Below are 22,622 nucleotides of genomic sequence, written 5' to 3' on the forward strand. Positions count from 1 at the left end.
CTGAGTAGCAGGAATTATTCACATCTGTGGCATCTGCCAACAAATGGGTGCTATCTCCAAATAATTCAAGATTTATCTTCCCATTACTACTTTTTATCCCCCCACTACTTCCATCCATAGCCAGAGTGTTCTATTAGCACTGGAGGTGACAACCCAAAATTCACAAATCCCAAGAGAATGCTTGGCTCAGCTGCACAAATTACTGTTATTCTGACAGATAAATTGGTTCAGCCTTTGAGAAGCTCTAATATTGAAGGCCATGGGAGGGATCAGATCTGCTTTAGAAGTAAATGAGATAACAAGCACACCGGTCTCTAGGAACATCAGGGACTTCATTGTCTGCAGAGACACTGTTCTCTTATGCGATTTGTGAGAGGTGGGACATGAACACAGGAGGCAAGGATGCATTGTTCACATGAGAATATTAAATGTGTCCAGTGGACTAAAGGGAGTGTATTTCTCTGGTGGAATGTTGGTGCCCCATTCTAGATAACCCTTAGGGCTTAAACAACGGGTTGGAGAAAGCAGAGAATAATATCAAATATTTAGAAGGATTTCAACCTTCCGAAGACTTAAGGTGGGACAGAAGGGGGCGAAGAGGCTCACATCTGAACGTTTGTTACTGCCCCACCTGAAAGGAGCCCTACAAGAGGTTACAGTAGAATCAGCACAATGCAGACATCCTCACCATGGCTTGCAGCAGAGGCCTCACAGTCCTAGTGCCAGGATTGTCTGTCACATTATTCTATTACTCTACTCTGTCTTGGAGTGTACAGGCCAGGACCTGCATTTGTTCTTTTGGTGATACTATAATTGGGAGGAAGATATGGGTAAGGGAAATGAAATAGCTCTGATATCCCATGGACGGGACAGCACTGAGAAAAAACATATTTGGTTCTTCTTCTTAAGGAAAAAAGGTTGTGAACCAACTCTTCCTGCCTGAGAAGTGCTCAAGTCAGGGAAAGGACCCTAGAGAAACAGCTTCACAAATAATTTGGAGCTTTCAAGTTCAAAATGCTTGAAGGAATCTGCATTTCCAAAAGAAAGCAGTGAAAAACTCATCTGTGTCCCTGGAGCCTCAAATGTCCAGCAAAATCTTATTTACAATCACACTTGAAATTAGTTGAACACCTTGATTCAGTAATCCCATGAAACAGAGAATCTGTCTGCTAAGATTTTCAGTCAGGTGATATATACCACAAAAAATGTCCCTCACAATACTCCCTTTCTGGTCAAAACCAGGACATGTGGAATGGATAATTTTTTATTTTATTAAGCACCCAAAATAAAGTACCCCAAAAAATTAACAAAATTCTTGCAAAATTCACAAAGGGAGTTGGGTTTGACAGGAGTTTTGTGCTCTCCCAGTATGAGGCATGAGACTGAAGGAAGAGTAAATAAGTACCAACAAGTACAACAATCATACTAAATTATACCACACACAGGCCTTGCTGCCGTTATGAAATGGAATTTACACAGAAATATAATGAAAAACAGGCCCAGACACTAACAGAGAATCAGAGCTCTCAGTGTGAAAATCAAGTTGAAAACCAAGACCCACCTCTTTGTACTTGCCCTTGTGGTAAACGTGACTGACATGTCCAAGCAAACTGTTCTGGTCTGCCGTATGTAGCTGAAAAATGCTGATCAGCGGGTCAAGGAGATTAACTTGGCTCTGGGCTAGTATTCTGAACACTCGGGTCTGGAGTTTCTTCAGCCTCAAGCCAGACTAAGAAATCAGAGTCAAACACAGGTTTCATAAAGACCAACAGAATTCAATGACAGTCCAAAATGTAGCTTTTAAAAACATCAGACAAGGCAATCCATTGGAAAGGGGTTCTCCAGTTCCCCCTTGGATTTTGACACACAAATCAGGGCAACATGCTATACACATCACTTCACAGTGGCCAATTAAAACAACATTAAATGTTGGTGGGGTAGAACTTGGAGAGGCCCAGTACAAATATCAATCTGAGCATAGGGAACACCCCTTTTTGCTAACAGAACTTCTTGCAGTAGTCACACCTCCAACTCAACGTGGGAGTTAGAAACCAGGTCAGAGGAGGTGCCTTTTGTGATAAGTGCCCTCAGCAGAAACAAGCCTCCTGGCTCTTGCATTCACCAACTCTCCACAGGCAACCCTTCCCGGCCATGCATGAGAACTCAATTTCATTCCCAGTCTTGTTGCCAGGTCCTAGAGCGGCCTTGAGGCAAAAGGATGGTGTGATGACACAGGGACACAACTACTAATACATACTTTCATACATGATCATTCTATTAAAACTTTGAAGTTCTTGACTCTCAGTCCTGTGTTTGATTCAACTACAACAGACTGTAATGGCAGAAAATAGAGATCTTGGGGCTCTGAATGGAGAAGCTGAACTCGCAAACTAAGGCACTTGGGAAAAAAATGAAAAATGAAACAGTACAAAGACAAAACCACCTGTGACAAAATCACAGGGAGCAGGATAGAGAAAGGAAAAATCTCAAGGTATCAGAATGCAACAGTCCAAGGAAATGGATGAATTACTACTTTGATGACCCTACAACTTCAGCTTGATCACTCAAGCTACCAGGAGATTCATATTGTTAGGACTTTGAGTGATAGAAGCTGCTACTACATTGCCAGAGTTAAATAATTATTCAGTAATTGTCTTCTATGTGCAAAACTGGAAGAGCATACAGTGATTGGGCTTATGGGACATTGGTTCCAATGGGAAAGCCTCCAGCCAGGGAAAAGACTGAAAGGTCCATATTCCAGCAAGGCAGCTTGATTTGGGGAGATAGAAATCCCAGGCAGTGGGAAGAAATGGGAAGGCATTTTAGCACCATTGGTGTTGTTTCACTTTCAGGCCAGCATCACTGGACATACTGCCTCAGTATGAATTCCATCAGCAGGTCACATTATGCTTGTGGGTGCACTAATGGAAAGGAACTGGACTATGGAATAAAGTAATTGGAGGAGAGGGAGGCACTTTGGGAGCATGAAAATCCCTCTCTTTTTTCTCCAGGCTCTGTCTCTTTCTTTCTCTAACCTCCTGAACAGCAGGATGTTCCTTTATCCAAAGTTGCAACTCATTGGTGATGTAATACCCCAGGGAGTGCCCTTTCCCCTTCCAGTCACTGCTGCTCTCCAGCATGTCCAGGAGTCCGGCCAATGGGTCTTCCAGAGCTGCAAAACCCCGCCAGGTTTCTTCCTTGAGCTGCTGAGATACAAAAATACATTGTCATGTACAAAAGATTAGTGAATCCTCCCTTCCCCCAGCTCAACACAAAGATTTTTTATTATTATTTAATTTAATCTATTCAGGGAGGTAACTGTTGCTATTTAACCACCATCCGTGCTTCTAGTGACTTTTCATGTCATTACAGATTCCTTCATGGCCCATTGCACCTCAAACCCAATGGGAAAAGCAGCAATTGTCCACACTAATTATCCCATAAAGACAGAGAAGTTGTTCTGTAGGACAGACAAAGGGGCTTAGGATTTGGGGGAGAGGGGTGTTATTGGAGAAGTGGCGACAGTAAAGGCAGACAGGTTTACAAATCCTATTATCTGCACTTCTAATATACCTACAGATAAGAACACAGATTAAAAAAAACTCCCCATTCCTGCACTGCAAACGTTTATATTCATCACATAACCACTGCAATCACAATTATGCAACACCTTACACTAGAGTGGAAAACTCTGAGACTAAAATAATTAAGGTTTTAAATACAGGATAAAACATTTAGCATCAGACTTGTTGAAAACTCAAATTGCCTTATTTGAAATCCAATTTCCCCTTCTCCAGAGAAGGGTGAGGTACTTGGTTTAGGCTACTATTGCAATTTTATAGTGGACATCTCATTAAAGTTATAAGATGGAGTGCTGAAAAGCTTGGAACATGGAAAAAAATTATACTATAAATCTAAGGAATTTCAGGGTGATCTGTTTAGAAAAGTTAAGGAACTGAACGCTCACTTTGTGAAAGTTAATAGGCAACTTACTACCCATCTGGTCTAAGTGATAAATTAACAGTACTGGGCAATATCTTTATAATGTTTACATTAGAGGGTAGTTTCCAAGGAGCTCAGAGGGTTGGCAGGGAGAAGAAGTGGCATCCTTCAGTAGCCCCACAAGTACCTGTCACCACATGGTACATGCATGGAGCAAGGGGAGAGCAGAAACAGAAGAGAAGAATTCAGTAACAGCAGCTGCTCTCTTTTTTCTGGCTAAGAGGCAAAATCTGAAGGATGCTGATTCCTGCTTGCAGCAAGTTTTACTAATTTATTCTACATGGTGATCCCAGTTGCAGCTTCCAATGGAAACAGTATAAAAAAGACTGAAGAATGACATGGAAAACAAAAGAACATCTAGAGAAAATATGTCAGTCAGTTTTTTCCTTTTTATTCATCTAAAATATGTATTGGAAGACAGTGTGATTTGCCAGTAATTTTCCGTATCCCCTTTCATGTTGGAAAACCTCGAGACTGTAACAAATATAAATCTGTTTCTCTTTACTAGGTTATCAACTGCATCAAGAACAATGCTGATGACTAACAAAGATGTGTGTTTAGACAAAAGTCTGCTAAGCTAAGTCTCCCTAAGTATTTTTCCCTGTGGCAAGGGATCGTGATGTCAAACACAGGACTCTAACCTCACTGCAAAATTCAGCAGAAGAAGAAGCCAGGCTACAGTGGAACGCCAACCACAAATATCTGACACAACAGCCAAAGGAAAACAAAGCGACTAGCCAAGTAAACTGCACTATGTATAAATGGTCTCTTTTTTCAAAGCCCCACTTCAGCACATTTGGAATTGAACAAGAGCTTTCTCCGCACAGCTCAGCATCTCCATTGGCTGGAGTCAGAATCCAAGCTTTGGCAAGATGCGCTACAGAACACAATGGCCTCATAAGAGAGCAAGCCCTCACTCTCTCACACACACACATAAATCAGAAAAGTTGCAAAACTGGCAAGAACAGCAATGACAATATGTCTGGATTGATTTTTGATTAAGGATCACTTAGATATTCTAAGCAGTGGGAAAATCTCTCTTTAAAGTCTGCTAATGATCTAAGGGAGTGATAAATGGCATGTAATGTACAGAAAGTATTACCTGAATGAATATCAGAAATCAGAGATGAAAATACCTGTTAGGTCAGCATGCTCATCACTCTGCCAGTGCAGGATTCTTTCTTAAATACATTTACAATTATGTGGCAAGTCTAGCAATGATTCATATAACCACGCTTCCTTGGGAGAGTATTCCTCCCCCATAATAAACCTCACAGTTAAGAAGCTTTTTGCTGATGTCCAGTCTATGTTCTTTTGCCCATTATTCTGAGTTACAAAAGCAAAGAACCTTCTGCTAATCCTGCTGGATTACTCAAAAATTAAGTTTATTTCTCTTCTATGTACAAATCATTGAACTCTCTAAACCCCCAGAATTGGAGTCCTAGCCTAATGTAGAGATCTATTTTTCAATCAGTATTCAAGGGGTGGAGAGGTGGGGGAGGTTAATGGAAGTGATAAACTCTCTTTAGCATTAACAGAAATCACATACATAAGCCACCACAGCCTGTGCCAGGTTGAAGCAATAGGTGCCTTGGTGAAATCAATGTATCTAATCTTTAACCTTACTCATTTACTGTAAATTCAAGGTTAGGGCCACTTTGCTTCAAATTATTTTGTCTGGAACAGTGATGATGGCAAATGGTAGATAAGGATGGGGTGAGTGGTTACAAATTCAGGGCCTTATTCTGTTCTCAAATGAATGCACACAACGCCCCTTGGCATCAACACGGGACATGACTGTATATCTGAAGGTAGGAAATGCCCCAAAAAACTGATTAGTACCGTTGCGTGGCAGCAACTTGATGACAACAGAGAGAGAAAAGAGAGAGAGTGAGTGTGTGTGGGAGTGTGTGTAGACATCAAGAGTACAGTCCCAACATTAGAATGACTGTGGCACCTTAGAGACTAACAAATTTATTAGAGCTCTAATAAATTTGTTAGTCTCTAAGGTGCCACAAGTACTCCTGTTCTTCTTTTTGCGGATACAGACTAACACGGCTGTTACTCTGAAACCTGTCATTAGAATGACTGAATCATTTTACCCCCTCACTGTCATTGCCATGCTTCCCTGTCTCATCTATACAAATTACTTTTCTCCTGGTCTGCAGGCCCATCTTTCAGTTTTAGAGAGAAGTGGTTCATCTGCATTGGAAGATATGGAAAGTAGTGTAGTAAGTGGGATCCATGTGGCTGTGCATGCCTGTCATGAGCCCGCACATTGTGTATGATGAACATTTACTCTGAAAGGGGGTCTGTCTTCCTTTTGAGTAATTCAGGAGCAGTTCACAGCAAATAACCTGAAATCACATGCATTCCTGGGATGACACAGTTTGAGAGACTTGCTGAAAATGTTATGTAGGCTGGGATGAGTCATGGAGACCCTTAAGTTACAAAAAAGATGTGGTATAGTCTGCCCAGGACACTTTAATGGGAAACTCTTTTTCATAATATTTTGGTTTGCAATCCACCCAAACTCCAGTTTGCACAGTGTATAGATTTTGATGATTATTTTTATCTGTTGTTGTTCTGGTGGAATGAACTGTCCTCAAACCCTAACAATTAATGTTTTCCTCTTGCTCTAGCATAACTTGATAGAAAGCCTCAGTCTTCAGAATTGCTGAGCTCTAGTCTGTGTCAGTAATTGACGATTCAAAAAGATACCTCTCGATTGTTGTATTTCCAGCTGTTCAATTACTAAGGGTGGGGGACCGCAAGCCAGAAGAGCTGGAAGGTATAAATTCTGGAAGAGGGGAGGGATAGCTCAGCGTTTTGAGCATTGGCCAGCTAAACCCAGGGTTGCGAGTTCAATCCTTGATGGGGCCATTTAGGGATTTGGGGCAAATATCTGTCTGGGGATTGGTCCTGCTTTCAGCAGGGGGTTGGACTAGATGACCTCCTGAGGTCCCTTCCAACCCTGATATTCTATGATTCTATGAAATGCACCAGTCAAGTATGATGACCAAGCAAATCTGACAACTAGGCTGGAGCACGTAGGCTCTGGTACTTTGGGCATACTAGCATATAGTCGATTGGGTATATTCCACACAACGATATAATATTTTGCACGTTCCCAGATATTTCAGGAAAACATTTATGCTATTAACCTGGCTGCAAAGCAGAAACTGCTAAGCATGGGAAGCTAAACACTAACCAGTTATATCTAATTTTTTTTGTTAATTTTCTGAGTTCCCAAATTTAGATGAAGTATGTATCATTCCCTTGGAGAAATCTATACATAGCACCTAGAAAACATAGGGCTGTTTAAAAATATATCAATAATTTCACAGAGACACTGTCCAACCAAACCGCAGAATACTGCTCCAAAAATGAAAAGACGTCATGAAATATGAAGGCTTAAATATTTATCCACTTAGCAAAGCGCCCCAACCCCACCATGGGAAGATGTGCTGGCAATTTCAACACTCTCCTTGACAGGTGTAAGGATAACAGGGTACTTCACATCTTCAGATTTCTTACTCTCTACATTAATTGGACAAAAAAAATGTTTAAAATAAAAGATTGACTTTGTTTTTTTTTTAACAACTCAGCCTGTCTACTGCAGCCCTTGTATGTGTGTCCCACAACTGCTGAACATTGGACAAGGCTGCCTTTTATTTTCCCTTCACACTGCAGATCCATAGGTCCTTCCCCTATGTATTGGAATTGAAAGCAATCATGAAGAATTGCGGGTCTGACCCAAGGGCTCTGAGGCTGGACATGTTTTGCATACCGTTATTAGCTCCAGTGTGAAGGGGAGGTTCACTATACAGACTTACCTTGTTCATCTCTTTCTTTGTCCAGAGGGACTGAAGGGTTTTCAGCAATAGGAGTGAGTCCTGGCCTGGGGGGGCGGGGGAAGGGGGAAGAGGGATATAGGAGAAAAACAAAACAAAACAGATTTAGTGCTTCTGTACAGGCAGTCCAGATACACTGGGGCACTGTTCTGCTGAAGAGAAATAGGCCCCTCCATGCCACTGTTTGAAACCACCAACCTTCCAACTGTCATTCAGGATTAAAGTGCTAAAACCCCTCACTCTGGAAGCCTAACAAAACCACAACAGACATCATCCATGCATAGGTTTAACTAAACACCCACACACACGTAAATGCTTATTCAGTGCAAAGCTCTCTGGGTGTATTTACAACGAAATCATGTCACCACTCTTCAGCAAATATGACCGGACTGATCTCTCCCATTTTTTAAATAAAAAACTGTACAGTCCTAGAAGAGTTAGTTTCATGCTTGGTTTAGAAAAGATTATCAATGCTTTCTGAAACTTTCACTGGAATAGATGGAATAGACCTGGGCTTGGACCTCATCCCAGCACTCAGACGAGAGACAGGAGTGGGTGAATTTGTTTGGAAACTGCATTAGTAATTGTAGGAGACACTCTGTCAGTTGGCAATAATTGCCAGGCTGCTGTGCTTCAGCTATACTTGTTTGTGTTATTAGATTAGGCCTAAGGTCTATGGTGATCCCGGCAAGGCATAATTTATTGGAGGATGAGAGAGGATGATATACCCAAAACCCACAAATTCAATGCAGACTAAAATTATGGGAACATCATCTGGGCTTTTCCACTGCTTTTACAAACCAAACCAATAATCACAGCAACTTTTAAAGCTTTCTTGATGAAAAGTGTCATCAGAAAGTTTTAAAAGTAGATTTTGTAACTACTTGAAAATTTAAATTAAAATCTCTTATTATGCATCAAGCCAGTCAGAATGGGGTTCCTGGAATCGTCAATATTTAGGCATATTTAATTTAAAAGGCAATACAATTCTCAATATTGGTCTCTGCATGTTTCATAAGCATATTCTTACTCAATTCTGCATCAATTAGAACATGCTACGGGGGAATTTTTTGCTAAACTCTGAAGTCCAGAATGTAGTCTTATTAAAAATAGGCTCAGACTTCTTGGTTAATTAAATAAACTTGAAAAAAAGACACAATTAAACTACTCTCTGTATGCTATATATAAAACCTGAATAACTGACTTCAAAATGTGGGAAGACTTGTATCTTAGCATGCCACTTCGGCCAACAGAAAAGCTACCTCAAGTGCAAAACTTTTCCCTCAACTCAGCTACATTATGAAGTGTGATCATTATAGAATATTGTAAGAAGCCAGTAGATTGCATGTTGAACTGACAGCATTGTATCACTTGTTCAGGTATTTCTATCATGAAGTTCCTTCTAGGAAATACCACAATCAGCTTGACTCGGTCATATTTACAATTTATTGCATAATATTTTACATCATCATTGGGAAAGTCAGGCTCCACAACAATTGTAGAGTCACTGACTTTTGCAAGAATAAAAATGCATCGTTTACACACACGCACATGCAGACACACACACATAAACCTCTCCCACTGATTTCAAAGGGGAGGTGTGCCCGCATGAAAAGTCAATATATAGCCTGAAGTGTTTAATAGAATCCATTGCAAATCTGAACCATTATTAATGTGTGGAACACTTTGGGATGATGTAGAAAAACTAAGAGTTATGACTTTGCATAAGGCTAACAGTTAAACCCATTACAAGCTTTCTAGACCTCTGTCATCAAAACAAGTTCCTTCTTTGGTGATTTTCCCCCCTAATCTTTTCACAGTTGAAGGGAAATCCCACCCAAATCTCATGACTGCTTGAATACAAGGATTGAACAGCAGCAATGCAAATAGTCTCTCCAGTCCACTTCCAGTGATGCAGCATTGTCACCAGCTCTTCTGAAAAACATATGCTCATCTCCTCAGATGCAGGATAAATGCTACAATGCAATCACACGTGCAAACCAACTTCAAAAATAATTAAAGAATTTTAAATGGGATGTATACAACAGCCAAGTGTCATCCCTGGAGCTATCTCCTGTCTATCCTGCTCCTGCATAACCACAGCCCTGGTGGAACCCAGGCACTCAGCAGACTGCAAGATCTTCCCAGCAGTTACTCCTCCTTTGAAAAAATTAGATAAGTTAATGGAGGATAATGGCTATTAGCCAAGATGATCAGGGATATAACCCTATGCTCTGGGTGTCCCTAAACCTCCAACTGCCAGAAGCGGCGACTGGACAACCGGGGATGGATCACTCAAAATTGTCCTCTTCTGTGCATTCCCTCTGAAGCACCTGGCATTGGCCACTACTGGAAGACAGGATACTGGGCTAGATGGTCCATTGTTCTGACCCAATATCGCCGTTCTTATGTTCTCCTGGCTGTCCAGGGCTGCTGTCAAGACACAGTTTCAGGCAACCAGGCTACTTCTACTTGTCTGTCCTGTCTTCCCACACTGCTGACAGAGAAAAAAAGAGGTGGCAGTGGAGGCTAGCACTGCCTGCCGCAGTCTCTCTTGCTGCCCGAAGGTCTGGTGGGAGAACAGAGGAAAACAATGGGAGAGAGGGAAAGAGCAGGGCCAATTGGATAGGAAAGGAAAGTGGAGAGTGGGATCGGACAAAGAGGTACATGTACAGGGTGTGTGTATGTGGGAGAGCACAATAGTGAGAAAAAAACAAAACTACAGTTTCTCCCCTGGAAAGCAACCACACCAGCTCACTGCAGGTCCATGTGTCTACATCCAAGAAAAAGGCAATTCCTGCTTGATTCTACTGAACAAGGAATCATATATAGAAATAGTAGGTACACTACACAAATCCTAATTCTCAGCAGCAATCCCCTCCTCTCTCCTCTACAACTTCATACAGACATAGGATGTCTATGAGAACATTTGATCAAGGTTCAGTGAATATATCATCTACTACCCGGTGGCAGACAAAAGGACAGATGGGGGGGGGGGGGCACCAACGAAGCTCAGAGTCAACACCCTTTGCTGCCCAGCCCCACTGCAATGTTCACAAGGAAAACGGGGAGAGTGTTGGAGTTTGTACTGAACTCTGCTTGGACACCCTTATCTGTCCTATCAGCCTTTGTGTAAGCTGGGGAATGGTCCCGCTACTGTGGGGAACTTTCCTGGTTTATACACGACCCCAGTGAAATGGGCTGGCGAAAGGATCTGAGTCCTCACTCCCACTCCCTTTACCCAGAGGCCTGCCTGACCTCGAGGGCTCCCCTTCCACTCTCCTGTGTGGCAGAGTACTAGGCTGGGCCCAGGATTTCTGGGGGGCTCGACCCCCTCCCCCCACCTTGTTGTGGTCACTTAAGGCAGGGGTTAGAGGGTCCCCACTCTGGGGGGCGCTCTCTGCTCTGGACGCTTCCCTGACCCACTGAGCATTCCATACAGTTCAAAGCAAATACAATTTATTAAACAGCAATCAATTTTAAAAAATAAGGAAAAATGGGAAAGGTGAAAGAAAAACCCATCAGCCTGCTCTATGGCCCGGGGACATCACAACCAGCCATCTATGGAACATCCGGGCAGTTCACAGTCTGTCCCTCACTACCCAGGCCCCTGCCCAGGCCCCGGCTGTGCTGCAGGAACGCTGCGGGTCAGACACTTGCTCTGGTGGAAGCCACACGCCTTCAGGCTCTAGGTGGCAGGACCCTTCTTCCCAGTGTCAGCCCCCCGTTGGGGTTACAATCCCCCCCAAATCTGGCCCGCAAGGCCTCTTGGCTGGGGGCATCTCCCTGTGCTGGGCCCGCTGCCCAGGGTCCCCCCTCACCCTTCCCATCTGCTCACCACATCCGGCTCCCTCCAGCTCCACCTCCACCTCCACTCCACTCTGCCTCAGCATGGCTGCTGCTCTGCCTCTAGCCTCTTGGGCTGCTCCTTTGGCCCCTCTGGCCCTGGTTGCTACAGCTCTGCCCCCAGCACAGGTCTGCTCCCTGAGCTGCTTCTGTGGCTCTGCTCCCAGCACTGACCAGCTCTCTGGGCTGTTTCTCTGGCTGGCGCGGCTCTGCTCCCCAGTTCAACTCGGGCCCCTGCTCTCTCCTTAGCTCGGCTCAACTCTGTTCCAGGCAATTCCAGTTCACCCAGAGGACTGGACCCCCCGGGCCTCCTGACTCCCTCATTAGCCTGCCCGCCCTGTCAATCAGGCTGACCTGGAGCATTAGCCTCTCCCCACTGTTCCTGGGGACTGTCAGTCTCAGGGTCCTGATTTCCCATTGACCCTTCCCCTTTCTTTTGGTACTGGGAGCTAGCCAACCAAAAAAAACCCCATGAGTTTTAGTAAAGGGCTAACAATCCCCTAACATTTGGCTAGGAAACATGATATAAATTTGAAGTTCTTACCCTCTCCGGCTATTGGAAGGGAGGAGGAGCTGTCTGTCTCCTCTTCCCCAACCAGAACCTCTGGGAGCAGGGCGGAGGTCTCTCCCCCATCCCCCTGGCTACTGTGAGGGGTGGAGAGATCTCTTCAATGTTTTCCCTCTCCCTCCATGGTTTGGCCCTTCTCCTCTGAGAATACCTATAGAGCCTATCCCTGCTGCAGCCCTTAGATTTCACAAGCAACAGCATGAAATCAACACTATTCTTGACAGAACAGTGTCAAATAGTGCTGCTGCCACAGGGTTGTCAATAACTGCCCATGCAGGGTCTTGTCAATTTCATTCTGCTGTGTGCTATGAACAGCACAAGGGGAGCAGCAGCAGCACAGGAGCTGAATGTCTGCAGATTCAGGAAGACCACACTGCATCGCCTCAGGTTTCTTTTCAACCAGACTAGCTATTTTTCAAATGAAAATTATATTCTAGAGAAACTGATGGCTTGCTATGGGAAGCTCCCCACTAACTACTGGCAAGTGGGTTTTTCAAGTCCTGAATTAGATAAACTAATGACACAGGGATAGACCCACAACAAATAGGTGTCAGAAGATGGTGTGGGAGAGCTGGAGGAGGTCTGCACTCTTAGCCTCCAAAACATGCATTCCAATTAGAAGAGTGGAGAGCAAAGTCCAGTGTAGCCAATGAGACCATGAGTTTGTGGTCAAAAGTCCCAGAGTGCCCTGGATTGGTGATCTACTCTACTTCCCAAGGCAGAGCAGAGACATCAATAGCACATAAACAATCTCTGCAATGGGCACTGATCTACATCCTCATCGGCAGGATCCACAGAAGTGCCAAGCTCTGAGGGCACTCCAGAACCTCTGAGCCCTAGAAGAGGTCCCGCAGAAAAAGGCTAACGTACCTTGGTGGAGCCCTGGGAAAGAAGCATACTGTACTCTGCACCTGCTCGTTGCAGGCGCAAACAACCTGGCTTCCCCTCTGGCCCCTTCCCCAAACACTACATTCATGTTTTACTTTTTTTTTTTTTACAGTAATTCAATAGCATTCAACGTTTTTAATTAAGAAAATAAACCCCCTTCCTTTGTCCAGTAATAAAAGAGGGTGACTGTAAATCCAGTCTTTCCCAGTTCTCAATGTCTGTGGTTGCATTTATATTTTTAAGTTGGAAAAGTGCCTCTCAGGAAAGCCAGAAACTTCTTTCTATTCATTCTCTTTTTTCTTTTTGCATAGATCATTCAGAACACATTTTGATCACGACAAAACTGGCACACACAGGCTGGTGAAGTAAAATGATGGTTTGGTCATGTGCCATCTCAAAATTCAATTACATTATTCACCAATTTTACTGAAATGTACTGGCAACAGAAATCCATTTTCTAACCAAAGCCACTCGTGTATCTTGCAGGGGGAAATGAGACGACAAACCCCAAAGGAGAAATTCACCAGTGAAAAATCTCTCGGCGGTTTTCCTTTGTGTCAAGAGCCAATAAATGCCACACAGCCTGAGGCCTGGAAGAGTTATGGTCAGCTAATTAAAATAAACTGAAAGTAAGAGAAAGAAGATAATGTGATTGAAATTTAGGATTGCATCAACCAGTCAATTACAGCTGCACTTTACAGCTAGTCAAGTTCTATTTGTCAATGCTCAGGCCTTCGCTAAGGCAATGTTAACTAACATCTCTAGCCTGAAAAATGGGCAGGCTTTCCTTTTTTTTTTTAATATTAAGTCTTTATTACCATGTCTAACAAGAGGCAGATAATAAATATAATGATTTCCAAACCAAATCGACCCATCAATTAGGTCATAAACAACCTTAACTCTCCCCTTATGGTTTTTGCCTAAAATAATACTAAAACCAGGAAACAAGCCTATCCTCAATGAACATCTTCAGTTTAACAGAATGATCATTTGGGACAATTCTGCAAAAGAAAAGAGGGTTGTAAATATTTAAATATCATACTGTGAAGCTGTACGTACATGTAGGCAACATATCTGGAGCTAAGAACTCAACAAATAAGTAGTTCACAAGCTAGGAGGTGCAGGGTGGTGGGCAATCACACTCGTATCACAGACACAAATGTACAAAACCAAAGCCATTGTCTCAACTGCCTTGATTCCACATGCAAAGTAATAAACAGCTTAGAATTACTGAAGTCTCTATCAAAACCTGATTTGTCAACAGTCTCCCAGCAAAACATTTGTATCCTGACACGCAAGGTACGCTGGATACATAAAGTGGAAGGTTAGTGGGTTCAGGGACCAAGTTAAAATTGTTTGGGTGACATTAAAGATAAATTTCTATCTTTTCTGATGATCAGATATTGTTTTTTAAGATAACATTAACTTTGAATTTTCAAACTAACATTGGGGATTAAAAAAAAAAAAAAGATACAAAGTTCCTCCATAAGTAACGGATAGATATTTACAACCTTGAAGTCTTCAGCCTTGCCTATTCTTAATGTACGCACATCTCACATAAAGAAACTTCAATCTAACCACATACTGATTGGAATAATTAGCCTCTACATCTTTACTACACTGTGTAAAGGGATTCTTTGAGCTTGTGAACATGATTTTACAGAGAATTGCTCTTGCCATCGTGAATTCCATACTTTTCTTTGTAATTATATACTCATTCATATAAATACATGTAACAAACACCTGAAGCGAGACATTTTTTAAATATTTGGGCAATTTTATAAGAACCAGCATTATACTTCACAATATACATTTTGAAGCCCTGCATTATAACCACATTTAAGAGCTCGCTAAGAGAAAGCAGACATTAAGAGGAGAGGCAAAACAAGCGGTAGATGAATTTTGGATAATTTGAGAGACTGGAGAAAAGATGAATGTATAAATACCCGGATATAAGTATACAGAAGGGAGTGCTACTCTCCCTGTGCTTTATAGGAGGCTTATTAAACAACTCATTACTACCGGATTTTACTCAGACATGTAGGAAAAAGGAAAAGCACTGCCAACATGCTGACTAGCTGATGGAATGGAAATTCATACCAATTAGAGATTATGGTTACCTAGCCGAAATGATCATAGTTTAGATCATTCATTGATTTTTAAAGTTAGGGTCTTATTACTACAATATTGTTGGATCCTGCTACACCCTCCTTGCTTTGTGCTGAAGCCTCACTGCCTCCCAAAAGACTCATTTAACCCTCTGTCAGCTTCAGTATGAGCATGAGGAGGTCCCTGAGGAATATAGGAGCTAAATGGGGAAATCCCTCAGAAGTTAGAAGCTCAAAGGAAGGAGACAAACATGTTTCTGAGAACTGGGGATTCTCTGTTGCTTTTAGCTTTTTTCCAATTCCTTTTGCAAAACTTATCATGCTTGAGCACTAGGGGCATCCAATTAAAAATCAGACTTATGGCCAACTAACATAACCCTCTTCTGGTTTAAAGCTTCTCTGGCTGCCGAGAGAAGGAATGGGGCCAAGCAATCAGTAAATCAGAATAAGCAATATAAGTAGGCGGAATTCAGTCTCTGAATGGCAATGGTTTAGCCCATCAGGATTTAGGAGAATCTACAGCATTAAGAAGCGGGTTTTTCATTACTATCATTCCATCTCCTTCAGACCAATCAACTATGCATTCTCCTCCTAAGAACATGTGTTTTAAATGACATCTAACAGTATAGCCATAATTTCCACATACTTTCCGAACATTCGCAGTGAAATGCAACCCCTGCTTATTTTGTATTTATGCTGATAGAACAGTATAGCTAAAATCACCACTATTCATTTTCTACAACTGCACAGTCATTTTTTCTTTTAATATTTCCATTCTGGTCACTATCCTGAATAGACAACTCATAGAGCACTTTACTGAATATAACATGGCATCATGTGGTATAGTTGTATACAAGGGTTGGTGTGATAAGTTACAATCTGTAAAAATATAAACAAATTAAAAATACAGATTTCCAATATGAACATTTTTTATAGTGATCAAAAAATAAACACATCAGGAGGTAATGGAAGAGGCAGAGTTCCAAAGCAATGATAAACTCTATCATAAAGATGAGTAACAAAGCAAGGAAAGTTACTAACATGAAATTGTCATTGTCGCAGGGTAGGTCCACCTGTACAGGGGATGTCTGGTTGTGAGAGAATTAAAGTAGAGCTTGGGAGGCCTAAATGTCCTAGTCTCCCAAGTCACCACAGTAGACCTGGCTCCTAGGGTAGCGGGACCTAATGCTCAGAGTCTGTGCAGCAGCCCTTTGGTTTTGGGCAGCATGGCCTGAGTCACTAGGACCACCCTTCTAGTAGTGTAATACGGCCTGGTGGCTGGAGTCAATAGGACTACCCTTTTGCGGCAGGGCAGTATGGCCTAGTGCAGGGGTGGGCAAACTTTTGGGGCCGAGGGCCACATCTGGGTGGGGAAATTGTATGCAGGGCCGGGGCAGGGGGTTGGGGTGCAGGAGGGAGTGCAGGGTGTGGGAAGGGGTGTGGTGTACAGGAAGGGGCTCAGGGCAAGGAATTGGGGCAGAGGAGGGGTGTGGGGTACATGAGGGGGCTCAGGGAAGGGGGTTGGGATGCAAGAGGGGTGTGGAGTGCAGGAGGGGGTTCAGGGCAGAGCTTGGGGTGGAGGAGGGGTGTGGCCGTGGGTTGGGGTGCACAGGGGTACAGGGTGCAGCAGGGAGCTCAGGGCAGAGGGTTGGGGGGCAGGAGGGGTGCGGGATGTACGAGGGGGCTCAGGGCAGGGAGTTGGGGTGGAGAGGTACGAGGTGCAGGCAGGGGGCTTAGGGCAGGGAGTTGGGGGGTGGGATGCAGGAGGGGTTCAAGCTCCGGCTCGGCGCCGCTTACCTAAAGCAGCTCCCTGGCCCCAGCCCCGCACCACTCCAGGAAGCGCTGCGGCCCCTGGGGAAGGGCGGGCAGAGGGCTCTGGATACCTCCCCCGAAGCTCCCATTGGCCGCAGTTCCTGGAGGCAAGGGCAACGCACGTGGAGCCCCCCTCCCCCCCCGCCCGAGGGCCGCTTCTGAGAGCGGCGCGGGACTCGCAGCGCCACGGTGGGCAATCCCGTGGGCCGGATCCAAAGCCCTGATGGGCCGGATAGGCCCGCGGGCCGTAGTTTGCCCACCCCTGGCCTAGTGCCTGGAGTCAATAGGACTACCCTTTTGTGGCAGGGCAGTGTAGCTTAGTGTCTAGAGTCAACAGAATCGCTCTCTGTGGCAGGGCAGTGTGGCCTAATTGGCCAAGTGGTGTGGACTACCACCCAGGGGTGGGTTGCAGGCTGTGTTGGGGGACCTGGGCCCTCCTTACTCCACTGGGTCCCAGCCCAGGCCCTGTCTGTTGCAGAATTATCTGCCACCGAGTCAGCAGGTATCCTTCTGAAACACGAGTCAAAGCCCGGTACCTCAACTAGATCAATACTTAGTCCCCCTGGGCTACTTCCTACCCGTTCTTCCATGGCTGATAGTCTCAGGGGTTCTGCGGTCTCCTCTGTCTGTGGCATTGGGTGGCTGGTGGTCAGTTGGAGCCGCAGCCCACCTGGCCTCTGCATCTGCGAGCGCCAGGAGTTCCTCCGCAGGAGTCTGCAATGCAACTCTGTTCCCTTCGGCGGCCAGCCCAAACTGAGCTCCCTTTTATATCCTGGCTCCAGCTGGACCATGCCCAGCAGGGACGAGGGGGCATGGCCTTCTCAACCCGCAGAATGTGATCAACCCCCGCTGAACCAGTACGGAGTAGGTACACCCCGTCACGGTCATGCTCAGAGATTCCAAGGCTAGAAGGGACCGTTGTGATCATCTAGTCTGATCTGTATAACACAGACAATAGAACTTCCTCAAAGTAACTCCTTTTTGAAATAGGACAGTGTTTCTCAACAAACTGTCTGTGGACCGGCACTGGTCCCTAAGAGCTTTGCGAACAGGGGCTGCTAACAGGGAGTTTCGCAAGGGAGTTCTCCAGGTGAAGGAGGAGCAATACAGCACCCTTTTGGGATAAGTGACTGTCTGTAGTGTGTGTTTGTTTGTGTTTGAGGGTTACTTGCTGTGAGCTGAGCTTGTGTTTGTCAGTCTGTTTGTTTGTTTGTTTTGGTTGTTTGAAGGACCGTGTGCTGTGGCTGGCAGTTGGAAGGTTTGAAAGCTAGAAGTCTCTGGTAAGTGGCTGAGCCTTTATCAGTGGGCGGGGCATTCATACAGGCCAGGGCTTTATAAAGCAGCGCACAAGCGACCAGGGAGCTTTGCGACCAGGGGCTGCTAACAGGGAGTTTCGCAAGGGAGTTTGGAAGGGGAGCAGGAAGGGGGCGAGGGTCCCTTGCCGGTTCCATCTGTTTTCTCTTGATTCCCCTTAATACCTATAAAGCAACTACATTCATAACTTTTCGCTTAAACAACCCTTTCAGCTGACGGGGGCTGCAGACGGGAGTTTGACAGAGGGAGCCTTACGATGGTTAGGAAGACCCGCAACACCTGTGCCAGCACTGCTACTGTCTCCTCCACCTGTGCCTGTAGCCAGACAGAGTGCCTAAGCATGGATGCCTCTACCCAGATCCTGGTGTGGTTTTGCAAAGACTGTAACTTGCAATTTCCACTTACTGATATCCAGGCTGGGGGGACCATCCAATGTGAGAGGTGCCTGCTGGTGGAATCTCTCAGGCAGCAGGTGGGAGAGCTACAGGAGGAGGTGGCTAGGTTGAGGAGCATCCGTATCCATGAGCAATTCCTCGACAGTGTCCATGTGGAGACAGCTGAGGTAGCTGTCCCAGTACGCAGGACTGCTGATACACCACTGGTGGAGGAGGAGATGGCTCAGGGTGGACACTGGCAGCTGGTTACTTCTGGCAGCAGGCAGTGCTCCACCCTTGCTCCGAACCCTCCTGCCGTGGTTATAGGTAACCGTTATGCTCTTCTTGACACAGGAAAGAAGGAATCACTCCCTACAGTAAAGGAGGAGAAGCCTCGTACCCCTAAGGCTGGAAAGTCTGCTGCCACCACTGCGAATAGGAAACGTAGGGTAGTGGTGGTCGGAGACTCTCTGCTGAGGGGGACGGAGGCGCCCATCTGTCGCCCTGACATCTCATCTCGGGAGGTATGCTGCCTGCCGGGGGCCCGTATCCGAGACGTTACGGAGGCATTGTCAAGGATTATCCAGCCCTCTGACTACTACCCCATGCTACTCATCCATGTGGGCACAAATGATACTGCGCGGTGTGACACTGAGCGGATCAAGAGTGACTACAGGGCTCTGGGAGTACGGGTGAAGGAGTTTGGAGCGCAGGTGGTATTCTCTTCAATTCTTCCTGTCAAAGGTAGGGGCCCGGGCAGAGACAGATGCATCATGGAGGTGAATGCCTGGCTGCGAAGATGGTGTCGCCAGGAGGGCTTTGGCTTCCTAGACCACGGGATGCTATTCGAGGAAGGACTGCTAGGCAGAGATGGCGTTCACCTTTCGAGGAGAGGAAAGACCCTATTCGGACACAGACTGGCTAACCTAGTGAGGAGGGCTTTAAACTAGGTTCGATGGGGACAGGTGAGCAAAGCCCACAGGTAAGTGGGGAACATGGAGACCGGGGAGATGGGTCGGAAACGAGAGGGAGTGTGGGCTATATTGGCAGAGAGAAAGGAGAGTCAGGACAAAACTGGGAGGAAAGATCAAACCAGTATCTTAGATGCCTATATACAAATGCGAGAAGTATGGGGAATAAGCAGGAAGAACTGGAAGTGCTAATAAATAAATACAACTATGACATTGTTGGCATCACTGAAACTTGGTGGGATAATACACATGATTGGAATGTTGGCGTGGCTGGGTACAGCTTGCTCAGGAAGGATAGACAGGGGAAAAAGGGAGGAGGTGTTGCCTTATATATTAAAAATGTACACACTTGGACTGAGGTAGAGATGGACATAGGAGACGGAAGTGTTGAGAGTCTCTGGGTTAGGCTTAAAGGGGCGAAAAACAAGGGAGATGTCATGCTAGGAGTCTACTACAGGCCACCTAACCAGGTGGAAGAGGTGGATGAGGCTTTTTTCAAGCAACTAACAAAATCATCCAAAGCCCAAGATTTGGTGGTGATGGGGGACTTCAACTATCCGGATATATGTTGGGAAAATAACACAGCGGGGCACAGACTATCCAACAAATTCTTGGACTGCATTGGAGACAACTTTTTATTTCAGAAGGTTGAAAAAGCTACTAGGGGGGAAGCTGTTCTAGACTTGATTTTAACAAATAGGGAGGAACTCGTTGAGAATGTGAAAGTAGAAGGCAGCCTGGGTGAAAGTGATCATGAAATCATAGAGTTTGCAATTCTAAAGAAGGGTAGAAGGGAGAACAGCAAAATAGAGACAATGGATTTCAGGAAGGCGGATTTTGGGAAGCTCAGAGAGTTGATGGGTAAGGTCCCATGGGAATCAAGACTGAGGGGAAAAACAACTGAGGAGAGTTGGCAGTTTTTCAAAGGGACGCTATTAAGGGCCCAAAAGCAAGCTATTCCGCTGGTTAGGAAAGATAGAAAATGTGGCAAAAGACCACCTTGGCTTAACCACGAGATCTTGCACGATCTAAAAAATAAAAAGGAGTCATATAAAAAATGGAAACTAGGACAGATTACAAAGGATGAATATAGGCAAACAACACAGGAATGCAGGGGCAAGATTAGAAAGGCAAAGGCACAAAATGAGCTCAAACTAGCTACGGGAATAAAAGGAAACAAGAAGACTTTTTATCAATACATTAGAAGCAAGAGGAAGACCAAAGACAGGGAAGGCCCACTGCTTAGTGAAGAGGGAGAAACAGTAACAGGAAACTTGGAAATGGCAGAGATGCTTAATGACTTCTTTGTTTCGGTCTTCACCGAGAAGTCTGAAGGAATGCCTAACATAGTGAATGCTAATGGGAAGGGGGTAGGTTTAGCGGATAAAATAAAAAAAGAACAAGTTAAAAATCACTTAGAAAAGTTAGATGCCTGCAAGTCACCCGGGCCTGATGAAATGCATCCTAGAATACTCAAGGAGCTAATAGAGGAGGTATCTGAGCCTCTAGCTATTATCTTTGGAAAGTCATGGGAGACGGGAGAGATTCCAGAAGACTGGAAAAGGGCAAATATAGTGCCCATCTATAAAAAGGGAAATAAAAACAACCCAGGTAACTACAGACCAGTTAGTTTAACTTCTGTGCCAGGGAAGATAATGGAGCAAGTAATTAAGGAAATCATCTGCAAACACTTGGAAGGTGGTAAGGTGATAGGGAACAGCCAGCATGGATTTGTGAAGAACAAATCATGTCAAACCAATCTGATAGCTTTCTTTGATAGGATAACGAGCCTTGTGGATAAGGGTGAAGCGGTGGATGTGGTATACCTAGACTTTAGTAAGGCATTTGATACGGTCTCGCATGATATTCTTATCGATAAACTAGGCAAATACAAATTAGATGGGGCTACTATAAGGTGGGTGCATAACTGGCTGGATAACCGTACTCAGAGAGTTGTTATTAATGGTTCCCAATCCTGCTGGAAAGGCGTAACGAGTGGGGTTCCGCAGGGGTCTGTTTTGGGACCGGCTCTGTTCAATATCTTCATCAACGACTTAGATATTGGCATAGAAAGTACGCTTATTAAGTTTGCGGATGATACCAAACTGGGAGGGATTGCAACTACTTTGGAGGACAGGGTCATAATTCAAAATGATCTGGACAAATTGGAGAAATGGGCTGAGGTAAACAGGATGAAGTTTAACAAAGACAAATGCAAAGTGCTCCACTTAGGAAGGAAAAATCAATTTCACACATACAGAATGGGAAAAGACTGTCTAGGAAGGAGTACGGCAGAAAGGGATCTAGGGGTTATAGTGGACCACAAGCTAAATATGAGTCAACAGTGTGATGCTGTTGCAAAAAAAGCAAACATGATTCTGGGATGCATTAACAGGTGTGTTGTGAGCAAGACACGAGAAGTCATTCTTCCGCTCTACTCTGCTCTGGTTAGGCCTCAGCTGGAGTATTGTGTCCAGTTCTGGGCGCCGCATTTTAAAAAAGATGTGGAGAAATTGGAAAGGGTCCAAAGAAGAGCAACAAGAATGATTAAAGGTCTTGAGAACATGACCTATGAAGGAAGGCTGAAAGAACTGGGTTTGTTTAGTTTGGAAAAGAGAAGACTGAGAGGGGACATGATAGCAGTTTTCAGGTATCTAAAAGGGTGTCATAAGGAGGAGGGAGAAAACTTGTTCACCTTAGCCTCTAAGGATAGAACCAGAAGCAATGGGTTTAAACTGCAGCAAGGGAGGTTTAGGTTGTACATTAGGAAAAAGTTCCTAACTGTCAGGGTGGTTAAACACTGGAATAACCTGCCTAGGGAGGTTGTGGAATCTCCATCTCTGGAGATATTTAAGAGTAGGTTAGATAAATGTCTATCAGGGATG

At 44.6% G+C, this 22,622-nt stretch overlaps 1 protein-coding gene across 2 annotated transcripts in view; it reads right to left on the bottom strand.

Annotated features, from left to right (window-relative positions):
- EXD3 (exonuclease 3'-5' domain containing 3) overlaps window positions 1-22,622 on the bottom strand; it is a 601,904-nt gene that overhangs the window by 424,226 nt on the left and 155,056 nt on the right. For both annotated transcript variants that reach the window (XM_034793607.1, XM_034793606.1), the window contains exons 4-6: window positions 7,839-7,903; window positions 3,036-3,206; window positions 1,562-1,729 (exon numbers count right to left, since the gene is read on the bottom strand). In XM_034793607.1, coding sequence (XP_034649498.1) covers window positions 1,562-1,729; window positions 3,036-3,206; window positions 7,839-7,903 — 404 coding nt within the window. The remainder of the gene's footprint in view (window positions 1-1,561; window positions 1,730-3,035; window positions 3,207-7,838; window positions 7,904-22,622) is intronic.

Source organism: Trachemys scripta, chromosome 17, assembly GCF_013100865.1.
Source record: "Trachemys scripta elegans isolate TJP31775 chromosome 17, CAS_Tse_1.0, whole genome shotgun sequence".
Taxonomy (NCBI): domain Eukaryota; kingdom Metazoa; phylum Chordata; order Testudines; family Emydidae; genus Trachemys; species Trachemys scripta.